General features: G+C 44.9%; 1 protein-coding gene across 1 annotated transcript in view; it reads left to right on the top strand.

Moving 5' to 3' along the window:
- The window catches only part of LOC147008680 (centrosomal protein of 135 kDa-like), a 197,590-nt gene that overhangs the window by 39,777 nt on the left and 139,134 nt on the right, over positions 1–18,679 (top strand). Inside the window, exon 7 of the mRNA XM_085864556.1 lies at positions 9,348–9,459. Coding sequence (XP_085720682.1) covers positions 9,348–9,459 — 112 coding nt within the window. The remainder of the gene's footprint in view (positions 1–9,347; positions 9,460–18,679) is intronic.

Here is an 18,679-nt window from a genome sequence, read left to right on the forward strand (position 1 = left end):
GCATACCTGCGTGTTACGACGCACACAGTCCACACCATTAAACTCACACCGGGAGACGCGGCTGCGTGCTCCCGCATGCCAACCGACATCTCCCTCACATACCGCTCTCTCACACACACGGTCTCCCTTGCACACAGCGACCTTGCACACGGCCGTTCACTCACGCACGGTGCCTCACCACTCACACAAACCATACTACTTACACACGCGGGGGCACTCACCCGCGGTGCCTCATCCACACTCCGTGCCTCACTCACACACGCGGGGGAACTCACGCGCGGTGCCTCACTCATACACACGGCGACACTCACACACGCGGTCCCTTCCACACACGGTGCCTCACCCACACACGCGGGGGCACTAACCCGCGGTGCCTCACTCACACTCCGTGCCTCATCCACACACGGCGTGCTGGGAAGCACGTACTCCGGCACCATCGCCACCACACCACTCACACACGGGGTCGCTTCCACACACGGGGACGCACTCACACCTTGCACCACACACACAGGGACAACCACACTGGGGATTCGTGTCCCCACAAGGGTCTCCGGGGCCTCTATACCCCCCAAGCTCTCCGTGCACCCGTCCACAGCACTCGTCCCCTCAACCTCGCAAAGCACGACCGAACTCACCTGGTCGTGACTCGCCTCAAGGGGGCATACTCCCTCCCCTCGTTCCTGGAGGAGGCCATCCCGGTGCTCGCACCGGGTCCCTGCACGCTCCGCGAGCTCACCCCCATTATCCTCCACTACCTCTGTGTGTGTGTGTGCGTCACTTACCCCGTCTTCCTCGTGTAGTCTTTCCTCTATTTTTTCTATCTCCCGTGTCTCTGCCAACTCTTCACCCTTTACCTCCCTTGTCTCAACTATTATTTCCTTTGTCACGGCCTTCATGCCCGCCTGCAGGCATCGGCCCATGTTCTGCGTCTCACCCCGGAACTTTTTCATTTCTTCCTTCATGTTTGCTTCCATTCCGTTTATTTTTGTATCCATCTTTTCGTTTATTTGTTGTGTATTCGCATCCATCGTCGTTTTCACTTCATTTGTATTTGTATCCATCTTTTCGTTCATTTGTTCGTTCATGCCTTTCATTTCGTTTTTCATATTCGCTTCCATCTTTTCGATCATTTCCGCATTCATTTTTGCCAGCATGGTGAATAGCTGGGCCATGTCGGGTGCGCTTGGGTGAGCCGTTTCGGCAGGGATCGGGGAAGGGTTTTGGTGGAGAGGGGGGGGGAGGTGTCATACACCGCGGCCGCTGCCGCACCCACCTCGGGCCCTGGGTTCAGTTGGGCGAGTCCGTGTTCCTGCACAATCAACATTTCCTGCTCGGGGATTCCATCCTGGACCATGGATTCTACACATTCTACATCCATTTCTAATACCCCCGGCTCCCGCTCGCCTTGAGACGCCATCTTGCTTCTCGTGAAGGGTTAATTTGCTCGCTCGTAATTTGGAGGGAATCGGGGGTCGCTTCTCTCACCCCTGGACCGATTCCCGTGAATTTAGCCGGAGACAGGAGAGCCCGTTTTCCTGTTCTCCGATACCAGTGCCGCGAGGAGGGCGATGAATTTGTATCGCACGACCTGACACCAGTGTTGCGGTCTTCGCGCCCGCCGGCGTGCGAACGGCCACGTAACTCGAATCGCGGCACGTCGCCCACCGGACGGACAATCCAGTCGTGACCCTCTCGGACTAACGCCGGGAACCAGTCACGGGTGGACCTTTCGGTCTCACCGCGATCGAGCCAATCAGCCCCCGCGTGGGATAGGGTTGCTCGCCAAATTCGACCTACCTAAGTACCCACGCGGAGGGTAGACCGGGCGATCGCACCTCGCCGCAGGTCGACTTCGGACACGGGCCACTTAAGCGACCCGTTCCGTACTATCAGAATAACCGAGCGGTGTTATCGTCGACCTCGACGGTTCGATTAATTATCGGGCGTACTCAGCCCACTACCAACCCTTTACGTGAAGCAAGATGAGGGTTCAATGGGGGAAAAGACGAAGCGAAGCGGGAGAACAGTTCAACAATAAAGCACATTTATTCGCGGCACACGGGAAGCACACAAATACAATTCCACCAAATGCACACAAAAAAAAGAAAACACAATTCCATTTACACAAAAAGCAAATATAAAAGTGAGAACACAGTGCAGAGCTAATACCGACTACCGAGCACACGGCAACACTTATACAATTCTACTTCACAGACGGCGCCGACAACACATATCCAAAACCAAGGAAAAGAAATACCCTCAAGGATGAGGCGGGCCTGAGGCCGAGACCGGGTCGCGCCTACCCGTCTGGTGATGAGACGCGGAGCGGCGATGGCGCCTCACTCCGCGGGCCTCGCGGACAGTGCCTGGCAGGGGGTGGGAAAGGGGCCCCCTTGGTCGCACTATCTCAGCGCGGGGGGAAACAGGAGGGGGTTGCTGATGCTCGGGGTATAGAGGATCTTTATTATCCCTGGTGTGCGTCTCCACCTCGGCCAGGTCGCGCTGCCGGCCTTCCTCGGGCGTGCAGCTCCCGGCACCGTCGCGAGCACCCCCTCGTCTGCCTTCGCCGCTGCCGCCTCTCCGCCTCTGGACTCTCCACCCTGGACTCTTCTTTGGGCTCTCCTCGTTCGACTCTCTTCAGCTTCTCCAGCTACTGCAGGCTTCGGGCTCCAGACTTCCACACGGCTCTGACTGACGAACACGGTCCTTTTATCCCCCCGTAGCTTCGCCTTTGACCCCCTCCCTTTGACCTTTCACCTCGCTCCCCATTGGCCCGAGAAAAAGTGGGCGTGAAGGCGTTTTGATCCACAAATTTGCATATATCGATCGTTCTGGAGGCGGGGCCAAATCGCCCCTCGCTCACCGATTGGACGGCAAAAAGTGGGCGTGTGTCGTTTTTGATCCGTTTTTGAAGCACAAAATCCGTGATTTTGTACACGCTGTTCAACGTGCGCCCTGCACGAGTCCAACACCGGTACCCACAGCGGGGCAAGAACGGTGGCGATGCTACGGTTGCGAGGTGTGACGTGAAGGTCGTGGCGGTTGTGGTGAAGCGGCGTTGTGGTTGGTGGTTGATGTTGTGGTTGTGGTGGTAATCATGGCGGTTGGTCCAAAATAAAGATAGTAAAAGAAAAACGGCTATCCTGAAGAGTCGCAGCACGTATAAATGACATGTATTCCCACTAGACAACGGGTTTGGGCCTAACTACACATATACTTGCCGAGATACCTCACCTAAGGGACCTGAATGGTGGTTTGCGAATTTGGTAACCACAACAATATACTTGTTCTTTTTGTTGAAAATTGCACATTTTCTAGAAATTATCAAAAACAGAACATTTAAATAATGATGTAAAACGTGTCTCTTTTTAATGGCATACTTTATTTGTCAAAAAAAACACAATGCATGAATAGGTATTTGCCAATCAAATACAATGATAAACGACGTGCACGACGTGTTTATTTTGTGCGTGCATGCATTGCGGAGTTCATGACATGGAGTGTTGCATGCATGTCTGCCGGTCGACAAAATCAAAAAAATGATAATTTTCCTCAATAGACCATGGAATGAACACTCGAAAAAGATTTGTTGTTTGAAGTTTGTTCACTACACATTACACAGCTCATAATTTCAATAAAAATGCCATGAATGACAATCACTTTTTTTCTTTTTGGCAAAACTTGCACATAAGGATGATATGACATCTGTGAACAAGCAACACAATTACAGCATTAGAAACATTGAAATCACTGTGTACAAGGTCACTCCAAAAGCAATACCCCACAGTCTTTTTACAACACAATATTTATTCATCATTTGTTACTTCTTGTTCTTCAGAATCGTTACTTGTACAGTGTATAGGTACATCATTCCTGCCTCATCATATTATAATTACATTGTTTTCCCACATGTGGCATTGCTGTAGCAGTCATCAAACATGGCTGCCCCCATGGATGTAAATCAGAAGCAACGTGCTGTTATTGAATGAATTATTAGTGTGTGAAAAGGAGACTATTGGAAATATCCAAAAGTGAATACAGAAGGCACATGGGGACAATACTGTCGACCGCAGCACAGTTGATCGATGGGCCAAACGGATAACATCTTTGGGAGTTGAAAATACCAACGTGCGCGACTGCCCTCGCAGTGGCAGTCCATGATCAGCACAGACAGATGTCAATGATGAAAAGGTGAACAATTCGGCATCACTTCGCCCAATTGCTTCGCCATCGCCGGCAGGTCGGTTGTCTTCCCATCTTCTTCCTCCTCATTTCTGGTCTTGCGCCCTCTGCCATCTCCATGCTCTGTCCCGCCCCCTCCCCCACCACTAAGTATCTGCAAGATGCACGTGGTCTACCAGCAACCCCCTCCGAGTGAAACTGCCTAAATTCATAACCACTGCTCACCACTAATTTATTCCTCTTTTGTCCCACCTTTTGCCTTCTACACTTTCTTCCACGTCATTCTTCCCTCCAGGTCTTCAAGACATCTGTTCAGCATCTCAGATCCTCCATCCAAAGCCATGATCTTTTCTACACCCGTTAAACCGCCCCCACCCCTCCCTAAATTTTGCTTCTGTATCCATCTTGTGCTCTCCTTGCATTCTCCCTGACCCCACTTCATTACCTGCATGCCTTGCTTGTTCATCTCCATTTACTTTCTCCCTCCACCCTGCTAATGGCATTTCCCATGTCTCCTGCTGTTCCCTTTATGTTGTGTCCTGGTCTGTTCTGTGTCAAGAGTACTTGATCAAGTCCCTATATGCCATGTAATGTTCAAAAAACAAAATTGACATTCCAATCTCTTAATACATCTTTTGATGTGAGATTCATATAATGCCTCAGAGGTAGTGAACAAAATTGAGAGAAAAACAAGGTCGACGCATGGCCTATAACGTGTTCTGGTGCTTCGCATCACAGTGAGTGCACCATCCTTTGGAGGGATGTTGAGCCAGATGTCTTGTCTGCTTCAAATTTGCTGGAGAACATTAAAAATCCCATGTTGCCTTTTAAGAGTTGGCCATTATGTCAGCAGCCTGCGCCCAATTCCAATTGCTACCCATAGGTACATTACCCTGCAATTCAGTCGTCACCTTTCCAGCATTATAGTGAAATACTTTGGGCCCCTTAATGTTCCGAAACTTGCATCACACGGGCACATGATGCATTAATTTTGAAGCTTATAAACGTATATTTCGATGAATATTATTGTTGTGGTATGTTTTGCCACATAGCATTCCTCACAACTATTGCTGTGGTAACCCCTTCCTTTTCAATCCTTTTCAATATTCCTTGACTGAATATATGTTGGGCTGCATAAATAATTGTTTGTTCCATGCAGGGGTCATTCCGTGCCAACTCATCTAAGGGTCCCCAGGTCACCTCCTCAGATTTTGCTGGAAAAAAATTGTTAAATGTAGATCTATGTAGCTCTACCCACCATGCAAAGGATTAGCTTTCAATTCCTCATAGTTTAAAAAAAAAATCTATCTCAAGAGACCTTTGAAATTTGGCCCTAAAAATGCCAAATGTGAAAAACGCATTTTTTTTCCAAATTCAGTGGGTTATAATTTTATAATGGACTCCTCTAGAAAGCTAATATTGCAAATATATATTAATTGGCATCCAAATTTTTCAATTATGGCATCAGATAGCTTCTGGGATGCATATTTCTCACTCTATAGGAAGCTAAAAATGGCTTTTTGGCCAAAACTAGCTAAAATAAGGTGAAACTATAGGAGCCCTCCTGAAAATATGGAACAACTTAGAATTTTTTCCTGATAACGCAGTGATTATAGGGTCATTATCTATACATAGATACATTTTTGCTGGGATAAAACAGTTAGGTGATGAATTATAAAAGTTTTAACATAAGCCCTTGCCTCTGAGGGCTCTAAAATGGACCAATTTTGTCCCCTGGTTTGACCATGTGGCTAGGGGTTTAGGATGTTAAGTTTTTTTTTTCTAAAGATTGCCTCATATAAGATGTGTCTACTGACCGAATAATTTTATCTAACACCCATGGCTTCATAGTAAAATAAATTTTTATTTACATGCACATTTTTTATAATTATTCACTTTTTTCATATTCATAAATTTATAAATCTTAAATGGAACTATCCAGGAAAGAGTTACTTCAGAATTTTATAAACTGGGATACAAAATTTCAGATTGTGGCGTCAGAATGTCTCGAGAAAGCACATACTCCTAGTTTTAGGAAGCCAAATATGGCAATTTGGCCCACTTGGTACAAAACAAGGTGAACTTACAGGGGTGTGCATGAGCCTAAATTATGCTTCTTATTAGATATTAGTGATAAGGATGTTATTTATTCATAAATACATGCTAATGATTACTTTCGTAAGTGATTGTAAATTATAAATTTGAACAAATTTGATTAGTTGAGTAGCAGCTTTTTTATTTACAGATATACAGAGACAATGAATATTAGTAATTTTTATACCTTAGAAAACTCTTTAATGACCTTTCATCTTTTATGATATTCATTATCATGATTATCTTGCACTCAGAGGCACAGAATTTTACATCTTAGAAAACAGGTCTTGAACATGCTTAAAGTCATGCTGTGACAGTTGGTACCGACGTCCACCAGATTTTATGTCAGGGGCCTCAACCACACAAAGAATGTCGAGTAATAGCACCCAGCATTGATCTTTCTTTTTTTCTGGAGGCCATGAGAATGTGTTACCCCTTCCTTGCTTCATGAAGTTCACAAACACATCATTTTCATCATTATTTCTTGTGACAATGTTTCCAATGTACCATTTTCTGTCATAAACACTAGCAATATATTTCCCAGCCTGGTATACATCCAGTTCAGTTAGGGTTGGGACTAATAACTGGGACAGATGAGCTTGTGTGGTTTCCGGTCCTGTGCATACTGTTGATGATACAGCATCAGAAGAAACCCTTCTCATCTCCAGACAGATTGAGGAGATTGGCAGGAAACCATGGTGTGACCGTGTACCAGCAATGGTTGTTGCTGCTCTGAAGTGCTTCTCAAGGTCATACTCCATTGCATTTTGTTGGATTTCTTGTGATGTCACAAAGAAGAATTTGATCATGATGTAGGCAAATACTGTCTTCTGAACTGAAAGTAATTCCTGATCTCCATGAAATCAATTCTTCTGGCTTCTTCTCCAAAGCAGCAACTTGTTTTAGCCCAACCTTCCTTGTATAATAGGTATTGTGACACTCCTGGTCTAATTTGGTTCCAACAGTGCATCTACTTGTCAAACTTGTGCCACTGGGCCCAGGTTTTTCTGCATCCATTTCCTTTGTTTCCTCCTCTCCTTTGTTCTCCAAACAGACAAACAGACAGACAGGTTGAGTGTGCTGCTCCTAGTGTTGTGACAGGCCATTACTCCATCTAGTGGTGAATGTCATAACTAATGACTTCAAATAGGGAACTGTAGGACGTTTTTTTTAAAATTAAAACCCAAGCATATGCTTGGGTTATCATTACAAGAATTTATTTTTGAATAACAAATGTATTTATAATTATTAATTTATGAGAAGAATAATCTAAGTTGTTACATAACCTCAGCTAATTCCCCCTGCTTCCTATAGCTTCCTATAGAGTGAGAAATATGCATCCCAGAGGCTATCTGATGCCATAATTGAAAAATTTGGATGCCAATTAGTAAATATTTGCAATAGTAACTTTCTAGAGGAGTCCATTATAAAATTATAACCTACTGAAGTTGGAAAAAAATGCGTTTTTCACATTTGGCATTTTTAGGGCCAAATTTCAAAGGTCTCTCGAGATAGATATTTTTTAAACTATGAGGAATTGAAAGCTAATCTTTTGCATGATGGGTAGAGCCATATATATCGACATTTAAGAATTTTTCCAGCAAAATCTGAGGAGGTGACCTGGGGAGGTTTTTGAAATTTAGGTGCGTTGGCACGGAATGACCCGCAGGCTCAAGCTCAGTGAATCGAATGATCACTTACATAGTTTTATACATCCCATAGATGTGTGCCATAGAGCTCAAGTTTTATCCAAACAAAATGTGGACAATTTTTGCAAATTCTTTCTTTTTCCTTTGACATGCATTGTAACAACAGTTTAGTAATTATTTTGAAGTCACTCGGCATGAAAAAATCAAGAGGAGGTAGTATTTATCCAGTTTTAGAACCGAAAAATGCAATTGTAGATATCCCATGCGGTTCGGCGTTGGCTGAGACCCGACGCGCTTCGGCGTTGGCTGAGACCCGACGCGGTTCGGCGTTGGCTGAGACCCGACGCGGTTCGGCGTTGGCTGAGACCCGATGCGGTTCGGCGTTGGCTGAGACCCGACGCGGTTTGGCGTTGGCTGAGACCCGACGCGTTTCGGCATTGGCTGAGACACGACGCGGTTCGGCGTTGGCCGAGACCCGGCGCCGTTCAGCGTTTCCCAGACGCGACGCGGGAGGAGACCCTAAAAGATGCTTGTTGCAGATATCTTTTCATGTTATCTCGACATTTCGACAAGCTTATTCCAAATAAACCCCTTCATTTATTTGTTATGATGTTATGATGAAAATTTTCACTTTTCATCAAATGTCGGTCTGTCTTGTATGTATGTTTGTGAGTGTGAAAGCTTGTAAATGCTTTCAGCTGTCTTCGTCAAATTATACCAGAGGATTCCAAAGGACAAAAGTGAGGCTGTCAATATTTTTGACAAATATGTCAAAGGTCAAGGTGACAGTGACATCATTTGCATGATTTTTGTCAAACCTGTCCGGCTGCCGCCTGATGCCTTCTTGTTCTGTTTGTTTTGACAAAAGTTGAAAATTTTCATTCCTGAGCAAGGGTTATGGTTGGGTTTATGCCACGTGGTTTACCATTGACTTCTCAGCAGTCAATCAGGGAAGAATTTTGGAAATTCTTCAGGGTGCTGGTGATAACATGCCTACTTTTCGATAAGGGCACCGTGGAATCTTTAATATCCACCAACTAATGCACATGGGGCACCCAGTTTAATATCAATCCGAGGGATGGGACACTTACTGATGCCTTTCCCGGACTGCAAAACATCAGGGTGACAGATTTTAGCTGAACTGAGATTCAAACCCAGAATACACAGCTCACAGGTGAGTGTGCATACATCTCAGCTGTCCTTCCAGCCTTTAAGGCAGTTTACAATACACATTATTGAGTCTGGTGAATTGTATGATTTTTTTTTTCATTGAACTCCACCAAATCAAATTTCCAATCAACCAAATGGTCCATAGTCATTTCTATTAATCCACTTGGAGTTGCTAGTCTCTTTATATTCACTTGGAATGGTGGCTGCATCCCAGAATTCAAGTCTTTGACGGTTGATGTTTTGACCCTGCAGGAAGAGCTGAAGAGCTGCAGAACAGAGGCTACCCGCTTACTTGGTCTTGTAGATTTGCTGCAGGAGGAAAAACAACATTTGACCAACAAAATCAACACTCACACTGCATCTGGTAGGAATCCCAATGTTTTTAGATGACACTACTGCTTCTGGCAGTGATTTTATTGCTCTGTGTGATGGATTTTATCTTGTTTGCCTTTGAGTTGAGTTTGAAATTCCTTTTACAGGTAACAGTGAAATCACAACCAATACTTAATCAGGAACGACAATAAATGGAACATCACATCCACAACGAGAAGGGCACTCGGTAGAGTGCATACCTCCGCCACGCAATGCCTGATCCACGACAACGTATCGGGCCCAATACATTTTTGAAATATCATGCGATGCAGTACTATATCGTTTTTTTATCCCCATCTCTCGATGGTGAAGAATCACTTTAAAATTAAATAATTCTCGTATCCAGATCCGGATTCAGATCTTTACCAAAATCAAAACAATTCATCCTGGCCACACGTCGTGACACACCCAACCTGTCCACCAAGTTTCATCCGAATCCGTCCACAACTTTTTGAGCTATCATGCTGTACATCGTTTTTGGCTCTTTCTCTCAATGGTGAAGAATCACTTAAAAAATTCTCGCAGTCGGATCCAGATCCAGATCTTCACCAAAATCTAATTAGTTCGTCCTTGTCACACACCGAACCTGTCCACAAAATTTCATCCGGATCCGTCTAACTTTTTGAGATATCCTGCACACAAAGAAACAGACAGAAAAGGGGTGAAAACATAACCTTGTTCAACTTCGGTGGTGGAGATAATAAATAGAATGTCACAGCCATGAAAAGAAAATCCATATGCTTTGTGAGATCACAAGTTTTTTAGGGTGTTATTCTTCTCAAAGCAGTTTTTCCTTTATAATAATTGACACATGAGGGTCTTGTCAAGATTTTTGGTTCAGTAATTTACAGAGATGTCTGGCAGGATCGACTAGAGTTATGCACACTTGCTTCTGAGCTGTCTTGCCTGGGTTCTAATCTTAGTCCAGTGACAAACTGTCATCCCGGTATGTGCTGTCCCCCAAATGGGCATTAAACTGGGCACCCCATTTGCTGGCATTGGTTGGTGGAGGTTAACAATCTCCCAGTGTCCTTGTGAAAAGTAGGCGAGCTATCGCCAGAACCCTGAACAATTTCCAAATTTCTGCCATGGCTTCTACTGGGAAGGTAACTGCAAACCACTCAATGTAATCCTTAATGTGAGGCCGCTTTGGCACCACTGAACCTACTTTTTGGCAGAATATCAGAAGTAGTAGTAGTAGTAGTAGTAGTAGTAGTAGTAGTAGTAGTAGTAGTAGTAGTAGTAGTAGTAGTAGTAGTAGTAGTTTAGTTGTTATTACAGTTTTAACAAATGCATCTGCACATTCTAGGAACATCCATTCAAGCATAGATTAAGTTTTCACATTTATCACAATTATTGCCTCTCAACCACACTGAATGAAAAATCTAAGATACTTGGAAAAACATTGGATTGAATATAATTCAATCCTCCCATACAAATGTAAGTTTGTTTGTTTGTTTCTTTTTGACGTAAAAAAAAAGCTGATGTGAGTGTAAGGAACATTAATGTGAATAATCCATCTCTCAGTGTTTGTTTTATGAGATGTCTCAGTACAAAAGCTTAAAATATGATGTACTCCACCGGTCAAAAGTTTTAGAACACCCCCATTTTTCCAGTTTTTACTGAAATTTAAGCAGTTTAATGTTTCAATGACTCTGAAATTAAAGCATTGAGCAAATAAACAATTGCAGACAAAAAAGAAATTATGGAATCGTTTTGTTGAACAAAATTTAATCTAAATTTTTGACTCATCAAAGTAGCCACCTTTTGCAGATAAAACAGCCGAACATACTCGTGGCATTCATTCGGCAATGGAAATCAAATATTGTTTGGAAAGTTCTTCCCAACACTGTTGCAGAAGTTCCCACAAATGTGTTGCACTTGTAGGTTGCTTTGCTTTCACCCTTCTGTCCAGTTCATCCCAAACCAGCTCGATGGGGTTTAAGTCTGGAGACTGTGCTGGCCATTCCATGATTTGAAGCCTACCGTCTTGTTCTTTTCTTCTGAGGTAGTTCTGACATAGCCTGGAGGTATGTTTTGGGTCGTTATCTTGCTGAAGAATGAACCCCTGACCGACTAGGCGTAGACCAGAGAGTATTGCATGGCGCTGCAAATTGCTGTGGTAGCCCTTTTGGTTCAGGTTTCCAGTCACTCTGTGCAAGTCGCCGACTCTGGATCCAGCAAAAGAGCCCCAGATCATCACGCTTTCCTACTCCATGTTTGACAGTTGGTGTCACATACTGAGGAACCATCCTTTCGCCTACTCGACAGCATACAAAAACCCTGCGTGATGAACCGAAGATTTCAAATTTTGATTCATCGGTCCATAAGACCTTCCAGTATTCAGTAGACCACTGGTGGTGCTTCATGGCCCAGGCAATCCTATTTTTCTTATTTTGACATCTTAGCAATGGCTTTCTTACTGCCACTCCACCTGTCAAACCTGCAGCTTGAAGTCTTCTCTTCACAGTTGAAACTGAGACTTCCTTACTTCAACCAGTGTTAAGCTGTGCTTGAAGCTGCTGTCCTGTGAGCCACCTATCACGCAAGCTATTGACTCTCAGAAACTTGTCTTCTGATTGTTTTGTGGCTTTGGGTCTGCCAGACCTCTTCCTGTCAGAGCTTCCTCCAGTTTCCAAGTGCCTTTTGATGATGTAGGAAACTGTACTCACTGACACCTTGGCTTCTTTGCAATTTCTCTAAAGGAAAGACCTGCACTTTTAAGGGTTACTAGACGACCCGTGAACCCGTTGGGATCCCGTTGTTTTAGCGGTTGATGAAAAAAAAAATCATTTCAAGGGGAAAAAAAAGAAAACATAGCTCCAGCGAACTATACTGCTGAGGTTGTTTGCATTGATCAAATTCTCCCAAAGAGTACTTCACTGAATCGCGAATTGATTTTTAAATAATTTTTCTCGTTGCCCGATTTGAACGAGACTTGATACTGCACACCGCAGGAGAATGGTGAGAAAGGTGGCCTTCAAATTTTTGCCCTATCGTGTACCGTTTTGGCTGTATTTCGGGAACATACATGCATACATGACGAGAGTTTTAGTAATATATAGATAGATAGTCTGTCTGTCTTCCTTTGTTAATTGTCTTTTTCTCGCCATTATGATAGCAATATACTAACGACTTCCTGTAGTGCAATATTGTCCAAATAATGCTTCAGATTGTGTAGCAACACAGTCTGTTCCAACACTGCTTTTTTACAGACAAAGGGTTTGTAACTAATCAACAAAATTTGGGACACCTGTAGGAATTGTTTGCATCAACTTTCAAGGCTTCATTTACTTCCATTGCTGCAGAACAGCTGCAGTTGCTAACCCATTACTTGTCTGAAAAGGGCCTTTTTTAACAACTTTGAAATTTACATTATTTTTCAGTTTTTGGTAACCTGAACTGTTTTTTTTTTTGGAGTACCTTATTAGGTATCACGCATTTACCGTATTAGGCTCCATCATCACCCATTGACCACATTAGATGATGACCTTGGTATTCCTTTGCTTGCTATGTGCATCATGGTGTTCGCAGGAATTAAGAGGATTTTTGTTTTGTGCTGTTTTGTTTTATTGTTGCTTTCTTTATTTTGAGAGGTGAACAAACCCCACATTACTTGGCTACTCTTTTGGCTGCCAAGTGAAATGTGTAGAGATTAACGCACCAAACAGTTCTGGCAGGTCTTGGTTGCTCTGAGGTTGTGGCCCTGATGTCTTGATGGCATGGATTCTTTCACCACTAAAAATTTGCGTGTTTCAACAAAAATCATCCTTAAAAAAAAATTTGCTTCTTTTTGACTTCTTACCTACAAAGAAGTTAACCTGGTAGAAAAGCCATGCAGTCAAAAATAAATGTGAAGTTGAAAACTATTCTGGCTCCTTGTGTGGTGACTGAGAATGAGAAAGCTGTGCCCAGTTGTGAATGAGAAAACTCTTTGTAATAAATGGCTTTAAATTGGAATTAGATAGGTACCCAGACGCTTTGGAGATAGAAGAGTACAGGGATATTGGCAGGACTTTTTGGTAGCTTTAGTATACATGGGTGATTGTGTACACACCTCTGTGCAGAGTGTCATGTCTGTGAGAGTTTCGTCATGGGATAGTGTGTGGTTGGTGTTGCATATTCCTCACCCAAAAAATGCTTTCAAAAAACATGGGTTGAATCGCAAGAAGTTTTGTCACAACAACTTCACGGCGAGCAGTGCTTGGATCTGGCATCTCATGAAGTGACATAATCTAGGACGACGTGCCTGCATTAAAGTCTCCCAACAGTACCATTTTTCCAGCAAAGAGCATCAATGCAATGTGATCATCGAGTTTCTGGACACTATGCCTGGTTGGACGACTGGATACACTTCCGATCACGAATTCAACATGGACAAAATGCCATGTTATTTCAATATGAGTAGCGGACACATGATAGAGTTCAAAGGTGCCAAAACCATGGAAATTGTGGGTTCTGGGTCTTCCAAACGTTGATTTGTGATAGTGCTGTGTGCCGCTCTGGCTGGCAAGGTACTGCTGGGGTTCATCGTTTTCAAGGGCCTCAAGAACATTCCACGTGTCGAGCTACCACGCAACATTATCGTGTCCGTTGTGGACAAGGTTTTTTTTTTGCATACATTGTCGAGGCTCGTATGAGAGCTAACGCACAACCCACAGCAAGGGGGCATCAGACAAGAGGGGTGGGAGAGGGAAGGACAAAACAGTGGGGAACAGAGACATTAGGAGAAGGGAAGGGAAAGTGGAAGGGAAAGGGATGGGGCAGGGAACATGGGGAATACAAGATGCACAATACAGGGACTTTCAGGAAGGAAAGCAGGGAATTTGAAGGAGGTGGGTTTGTGGTGGATTAATGGGGGTAAAAAAAGATTGTGGTTTTGGATGGGGGATGATGAGAGGTGGTGATGAACAACTGTTTTGAAGGCCTGGAGGGAAGAATGGGATTGAAGAGAGAGTGGGAGTTTATTCCAAAGGTGGGAAAGAAGAGGAATGAAAGAGTTGGTGAGCGGTGATTCGTGATTTTGGTAGTTTTACCAGAAGGGAGTTGTTGGCGGACCTTGAGCGCCCAGTGGAAATATAGTGGGGACATATCGCAAACAGAGCGGGGGGTGGGGGGTGAGACCGTAGAGGAGACGGTAAAAGACAAAGACCATCGACCTGCCTGCAGTGAGAGAATGAGAGGCCCAAAGACTCAGCCTCATCATGGGAGATACCAATGATCCTAAATCCCTTGGTTTCCACACCGTGAAGCCAAGAAAGATGAGATGCAGGAGCACCACCAGCCCAGAGGGGAGAGCATTGCTCCATCAGGCTGCAGACAAAAGCTTTGTATGTGGTCAGGAGCTCAGGTTGGCCGGGAAAGGACTTTGCACGATGGAGGATACCCAGTCGGCAACTGACTTTGGAGGCCAGGTTGGAAATGTGGCTTTCCCAGGAAAGATAATGGCAGATCTGCTGCTCTTCCTTCGCTCCAATTGGTTCTTCTGACCACGTCCTTGTTAAAGTGGACATCTCTCTGGCTGTTATCAGAGAACCACCTCACCGCCGTCGAGTCTGGCATTTCACTCAAGCCGACTGGCAGGGTCTCCGAGCAGCCATCAAACTTACAGACTGGTCTCCTATCACTACTTTCTCAAACATCAACTCATCCTGGGAATTCTTTCAAAGAAACTTGCTCTCCCTCATGCACAGATTTATCCCCTCTCGTGTTCAGTTGTCTTACCCTTCCTCCCGCCCTTGGTTTACTGAAGCTTGTGGCGAGGCAGTTGTCCTGAAACAACTTGCCTTTGCCTCATGGAAAGCAAACCCAACTGAGGGCAATCTCAGTTCTTTCCACAAAGCTCAGAACAAGTGTGTATCTACCCTCAGGAGAGCCAGAAAACAACATCTTTCTCATCTCAAGTCTGAACTCTCAAAACTCTCTCCTCCTCAAAATCCTGGTGGCGTTTAATCAAATCTGTTTCTGGTGTATGTTCCCCCTCCATCCCCTCCCTTACCTCAAATGGCCGCACTGCTGATTCCACACGTGATAAAGCTGAATGTCTAAACTCGGTGTTTGCAGCTAAATCTTGTGTCCCAAACCCATCACTATCTCTACCCACTTTACCCAGTCGCACCAAACTGTCCCTGGACTCTGTATCCTTTTCTCCTGACAAGGTGGAGAGCTTGCTTTCAAACCTCGAGTCAGATTCTGCAACCGCTCCAGACGGCATCAGCCCACGTGTCCTCAAAGCCTGCTCTTCTGCTCTTGCTCACCCTCTCTCTGTTCTATTCACCCTCTCATTTTCCCAAGGTCATCTGCCATCTGCTTGGAAATCTGCTAACATCACTGCCCTGCATAAAAAGGTGCAAAAACAGATCCCTGTAACTACAGACCAATCAGCCTTCTCCCCAATCATCAGCAAGGTTATGGAATCCATCATCGCTTCAGACATGAAATCCTTCCTCTTCTCCAATGGCTTGATTTCCAATCATCAATTTGGTTTCAGACCAGGTCACTCTACCCTGGATATGCTGCTACTGCTCTCCAATCAATGGATGGAGGTCCTCAATGCCAGACAGGAAATCCGAGCCGTATCCCTGGACATATCACGTGCTTTTGACACAGTCTGGCACCCTGCCCTACTCACCAAACTCTCTTCCCATGGTATTCAAGGCCATCTCCACTCATGGCTCGCAGACTTCCTCTCCTGTCGCAGTCAACGTGTGGCCCTAAATGGAGTTCTTTCATCCCCTCTTCCTGTGCAGGCTGGAGTTCCTCAAGGTAGCGTTCTGGGCCCTGTTCTTTTTCTGGTTTTCATCAATGATCTCTTGGACTCTCTGGAAAATCCTCTGTTTCTCTTTGCCGATGACTCCACCCTCTGCCGTACCATCTGTCATCCCTCAGACCGGCAAGCAGCAGCTTCTTCGCTCACTGCAGATCTGGATAAAATCACAAACTGGTCCAACACGTGGAACATGTCTTTCAATCCAGACAAATCTCACACTCTCACTATGTCTCTTCGAAAGGACCGTTTACAAAACCCCCCCATCTACTTTCTCAACAATCCTCTGGAAGAAGTCTTTTCTTTCAAGCTTCTGGGTCTCACTATCTGCCATGACCTTTCCTGGGAAAGTCACATTTCCAACCTTGCCTCAAAAGCCAGTCGCCGACTGGGAATCCTCCGTCGTGCAAAGTCCTTCCTCGGCCCTCTTGAGCTCCTGACCACTTACAAAGCTTTTGTACGTAGCCTGATGGAGTACTGCTCTCCCCTCTGGGCTGGTGCTCCTGCCTCCCACCTTTCTCAACTTCACGCTGTCGAAACCAGGGCTTTTAAGATCATTGGCATCTCCCGCAATGAAGCTGAGTCTTTGGGCCTCTCACTCAATCACCGCCGGTTAGTCGGTGGTCTTTCTGTCTTCTACCGACTCCTCTCCAGCCTTGCCCCCCCTGCTCTCTCTGCGATTTGTCCCAACCACATTTCCACAGGGTGCTCAAGGTCCGCCAACAACCCCCTTCTGGTAAAACTACCAAAATCACGAATCACTGCTCATCTTCACTCTTTCATTCCTCTTTTTTCCCGCCTTTGGAATAAACTTCCTCACTCTATTCTTTCCCATTCTTCCCTCCAGGCTTTCAAAACAGCTGTTCACCACCACCTCTTATCTTCCCCCATCCAAATCCTCGATCTTTTCTACCCCCGATAATCCACCCAAGCCCACTTCCTTCAATTCTCCTGCTTTCCTTCCTGAAAGTCCCTGTAATGTCCATCTTCTCCTCGCCATGTTCCCCGTCCCATCCCCATCCCTCTCCCTTCCACAGTTCACCTGTGTCTGTTCCCCAATGTTTTGTCCCTTCCACTCCCGCCCCTTTTGTCTCATGCCTCCTTGCTGTGAGTTGTGTGTTCGCTCTCATACGAGCCTCGACCAAGGTATACAAAAAAAAAAAAAAAAAAAAAAAAAGATAGTGAAACCCAGAATCTTGATGAAAGGACTTCTTCCAGAGGATTGTTGAGAAAGTGGAAGGGGGGGGGGTTCCAAATGGTCCTTTCGGAGAGACATCGTGAGAGTGTGAAATTTTTCAGGATTGAAAGACATGTTCCACCTGTTGGACGAGTTTGTGATTTTACCCAAATCTTCAGTGAGCAAAGAAGCTGCTGCTTGCCGGTCTGAGGGATGACCGATGGTACGGCTTAGGGTGGAGTCATCAGCAAAGAGATAAAAAGGATTTTCCAGAGTCGGAGAGATCATTGATGAAAACCAGAAAAATAACAGGGCCTGGAATGCTGCCTTGAGGAACTCCAGCCTGGACAGGAAGAGGGGATGAAAGAACTCCATTTCGGGCCACATGTTGACTGTGACAGGGGAGGAAGTGTATGAGCCATGACTGGAGATGGCCTTGGATACCATAGGAAGAGAGTTTGGTGAGCAGGGCAGGGTGCCAGACTGTGTCAAAAGCACGTGATATGTCCAGGGATACGGCTTTGATTTCATGTCTGGCATTGAGTACCTCCATCCAGTGATGGGAGAGCAGAAGCAGCATATCGAGGGTAGCGTGACCTGGTCTGAAACCAAATTGATGATCGGAAATCCAGCCATTGGAGAGGAGGAAGGATTTAATGTCTGAAGCGATGATGGATTCTATAACCTTGCTGATGATTGGGAGAAGGCTGGGTTCAATGAAATGAAAAGGTGTTCACCCGTGGGGGGAACCAGGAGCCACCTTCCTCCCAAGTGATTGTGGATATGATCTCTCGTTCCCTGCCAGGGTTGACGAAGGATATTGTTGAGAAATCATTTTGTGTGTGTGGAATTGATTGCAATGGAGGAGTTGTGCTTCACTGGGATTTGCATTCACATTTGTCTCCTGATCAAATTTCATGATGATTAAGTCATTGAGCTTGTCGAGTCGAGTGATGAGGGTGATGATGAGTGTGAATGTTAAATTGTGCCATTGCAGGAAAACAATGAGGCTAAAGCAAAGAAGTCGGCAATAGTCCAGAGAAAGTATGTGCTACACAAACACAAAGTTGAACCTATATCGAGCTCCAGAAATGAAACAAATTTGTTTAATAACACACAGATGTGAACAGTGCAGTATGAAGACCATCACGGGTGGATAACGTACCTTTGACGTAAATAAATTTTCAATAAATTGACAAGTTACAGCATTACGAGCAAGGGTTCCTTTTATATAAACATACAGTGCACAAATTTACTGTATTTGTTCTA

The sequence above is a fragment of the Eptatretus burgeri genome, chromosome 18, assembly GCF_056783735.1.
Source record: "Eptatretus burgeri isolate ZD-2024b chromosome 18, Ebu_testis_v1, whole genome shotgun sequence".
Lineage (NCBI taxonomy): Eukaryota > Metazoa > Chordata > Myxini > Myxiniformes > Myxinidae > Eptatretus > Eptatretus burgeri.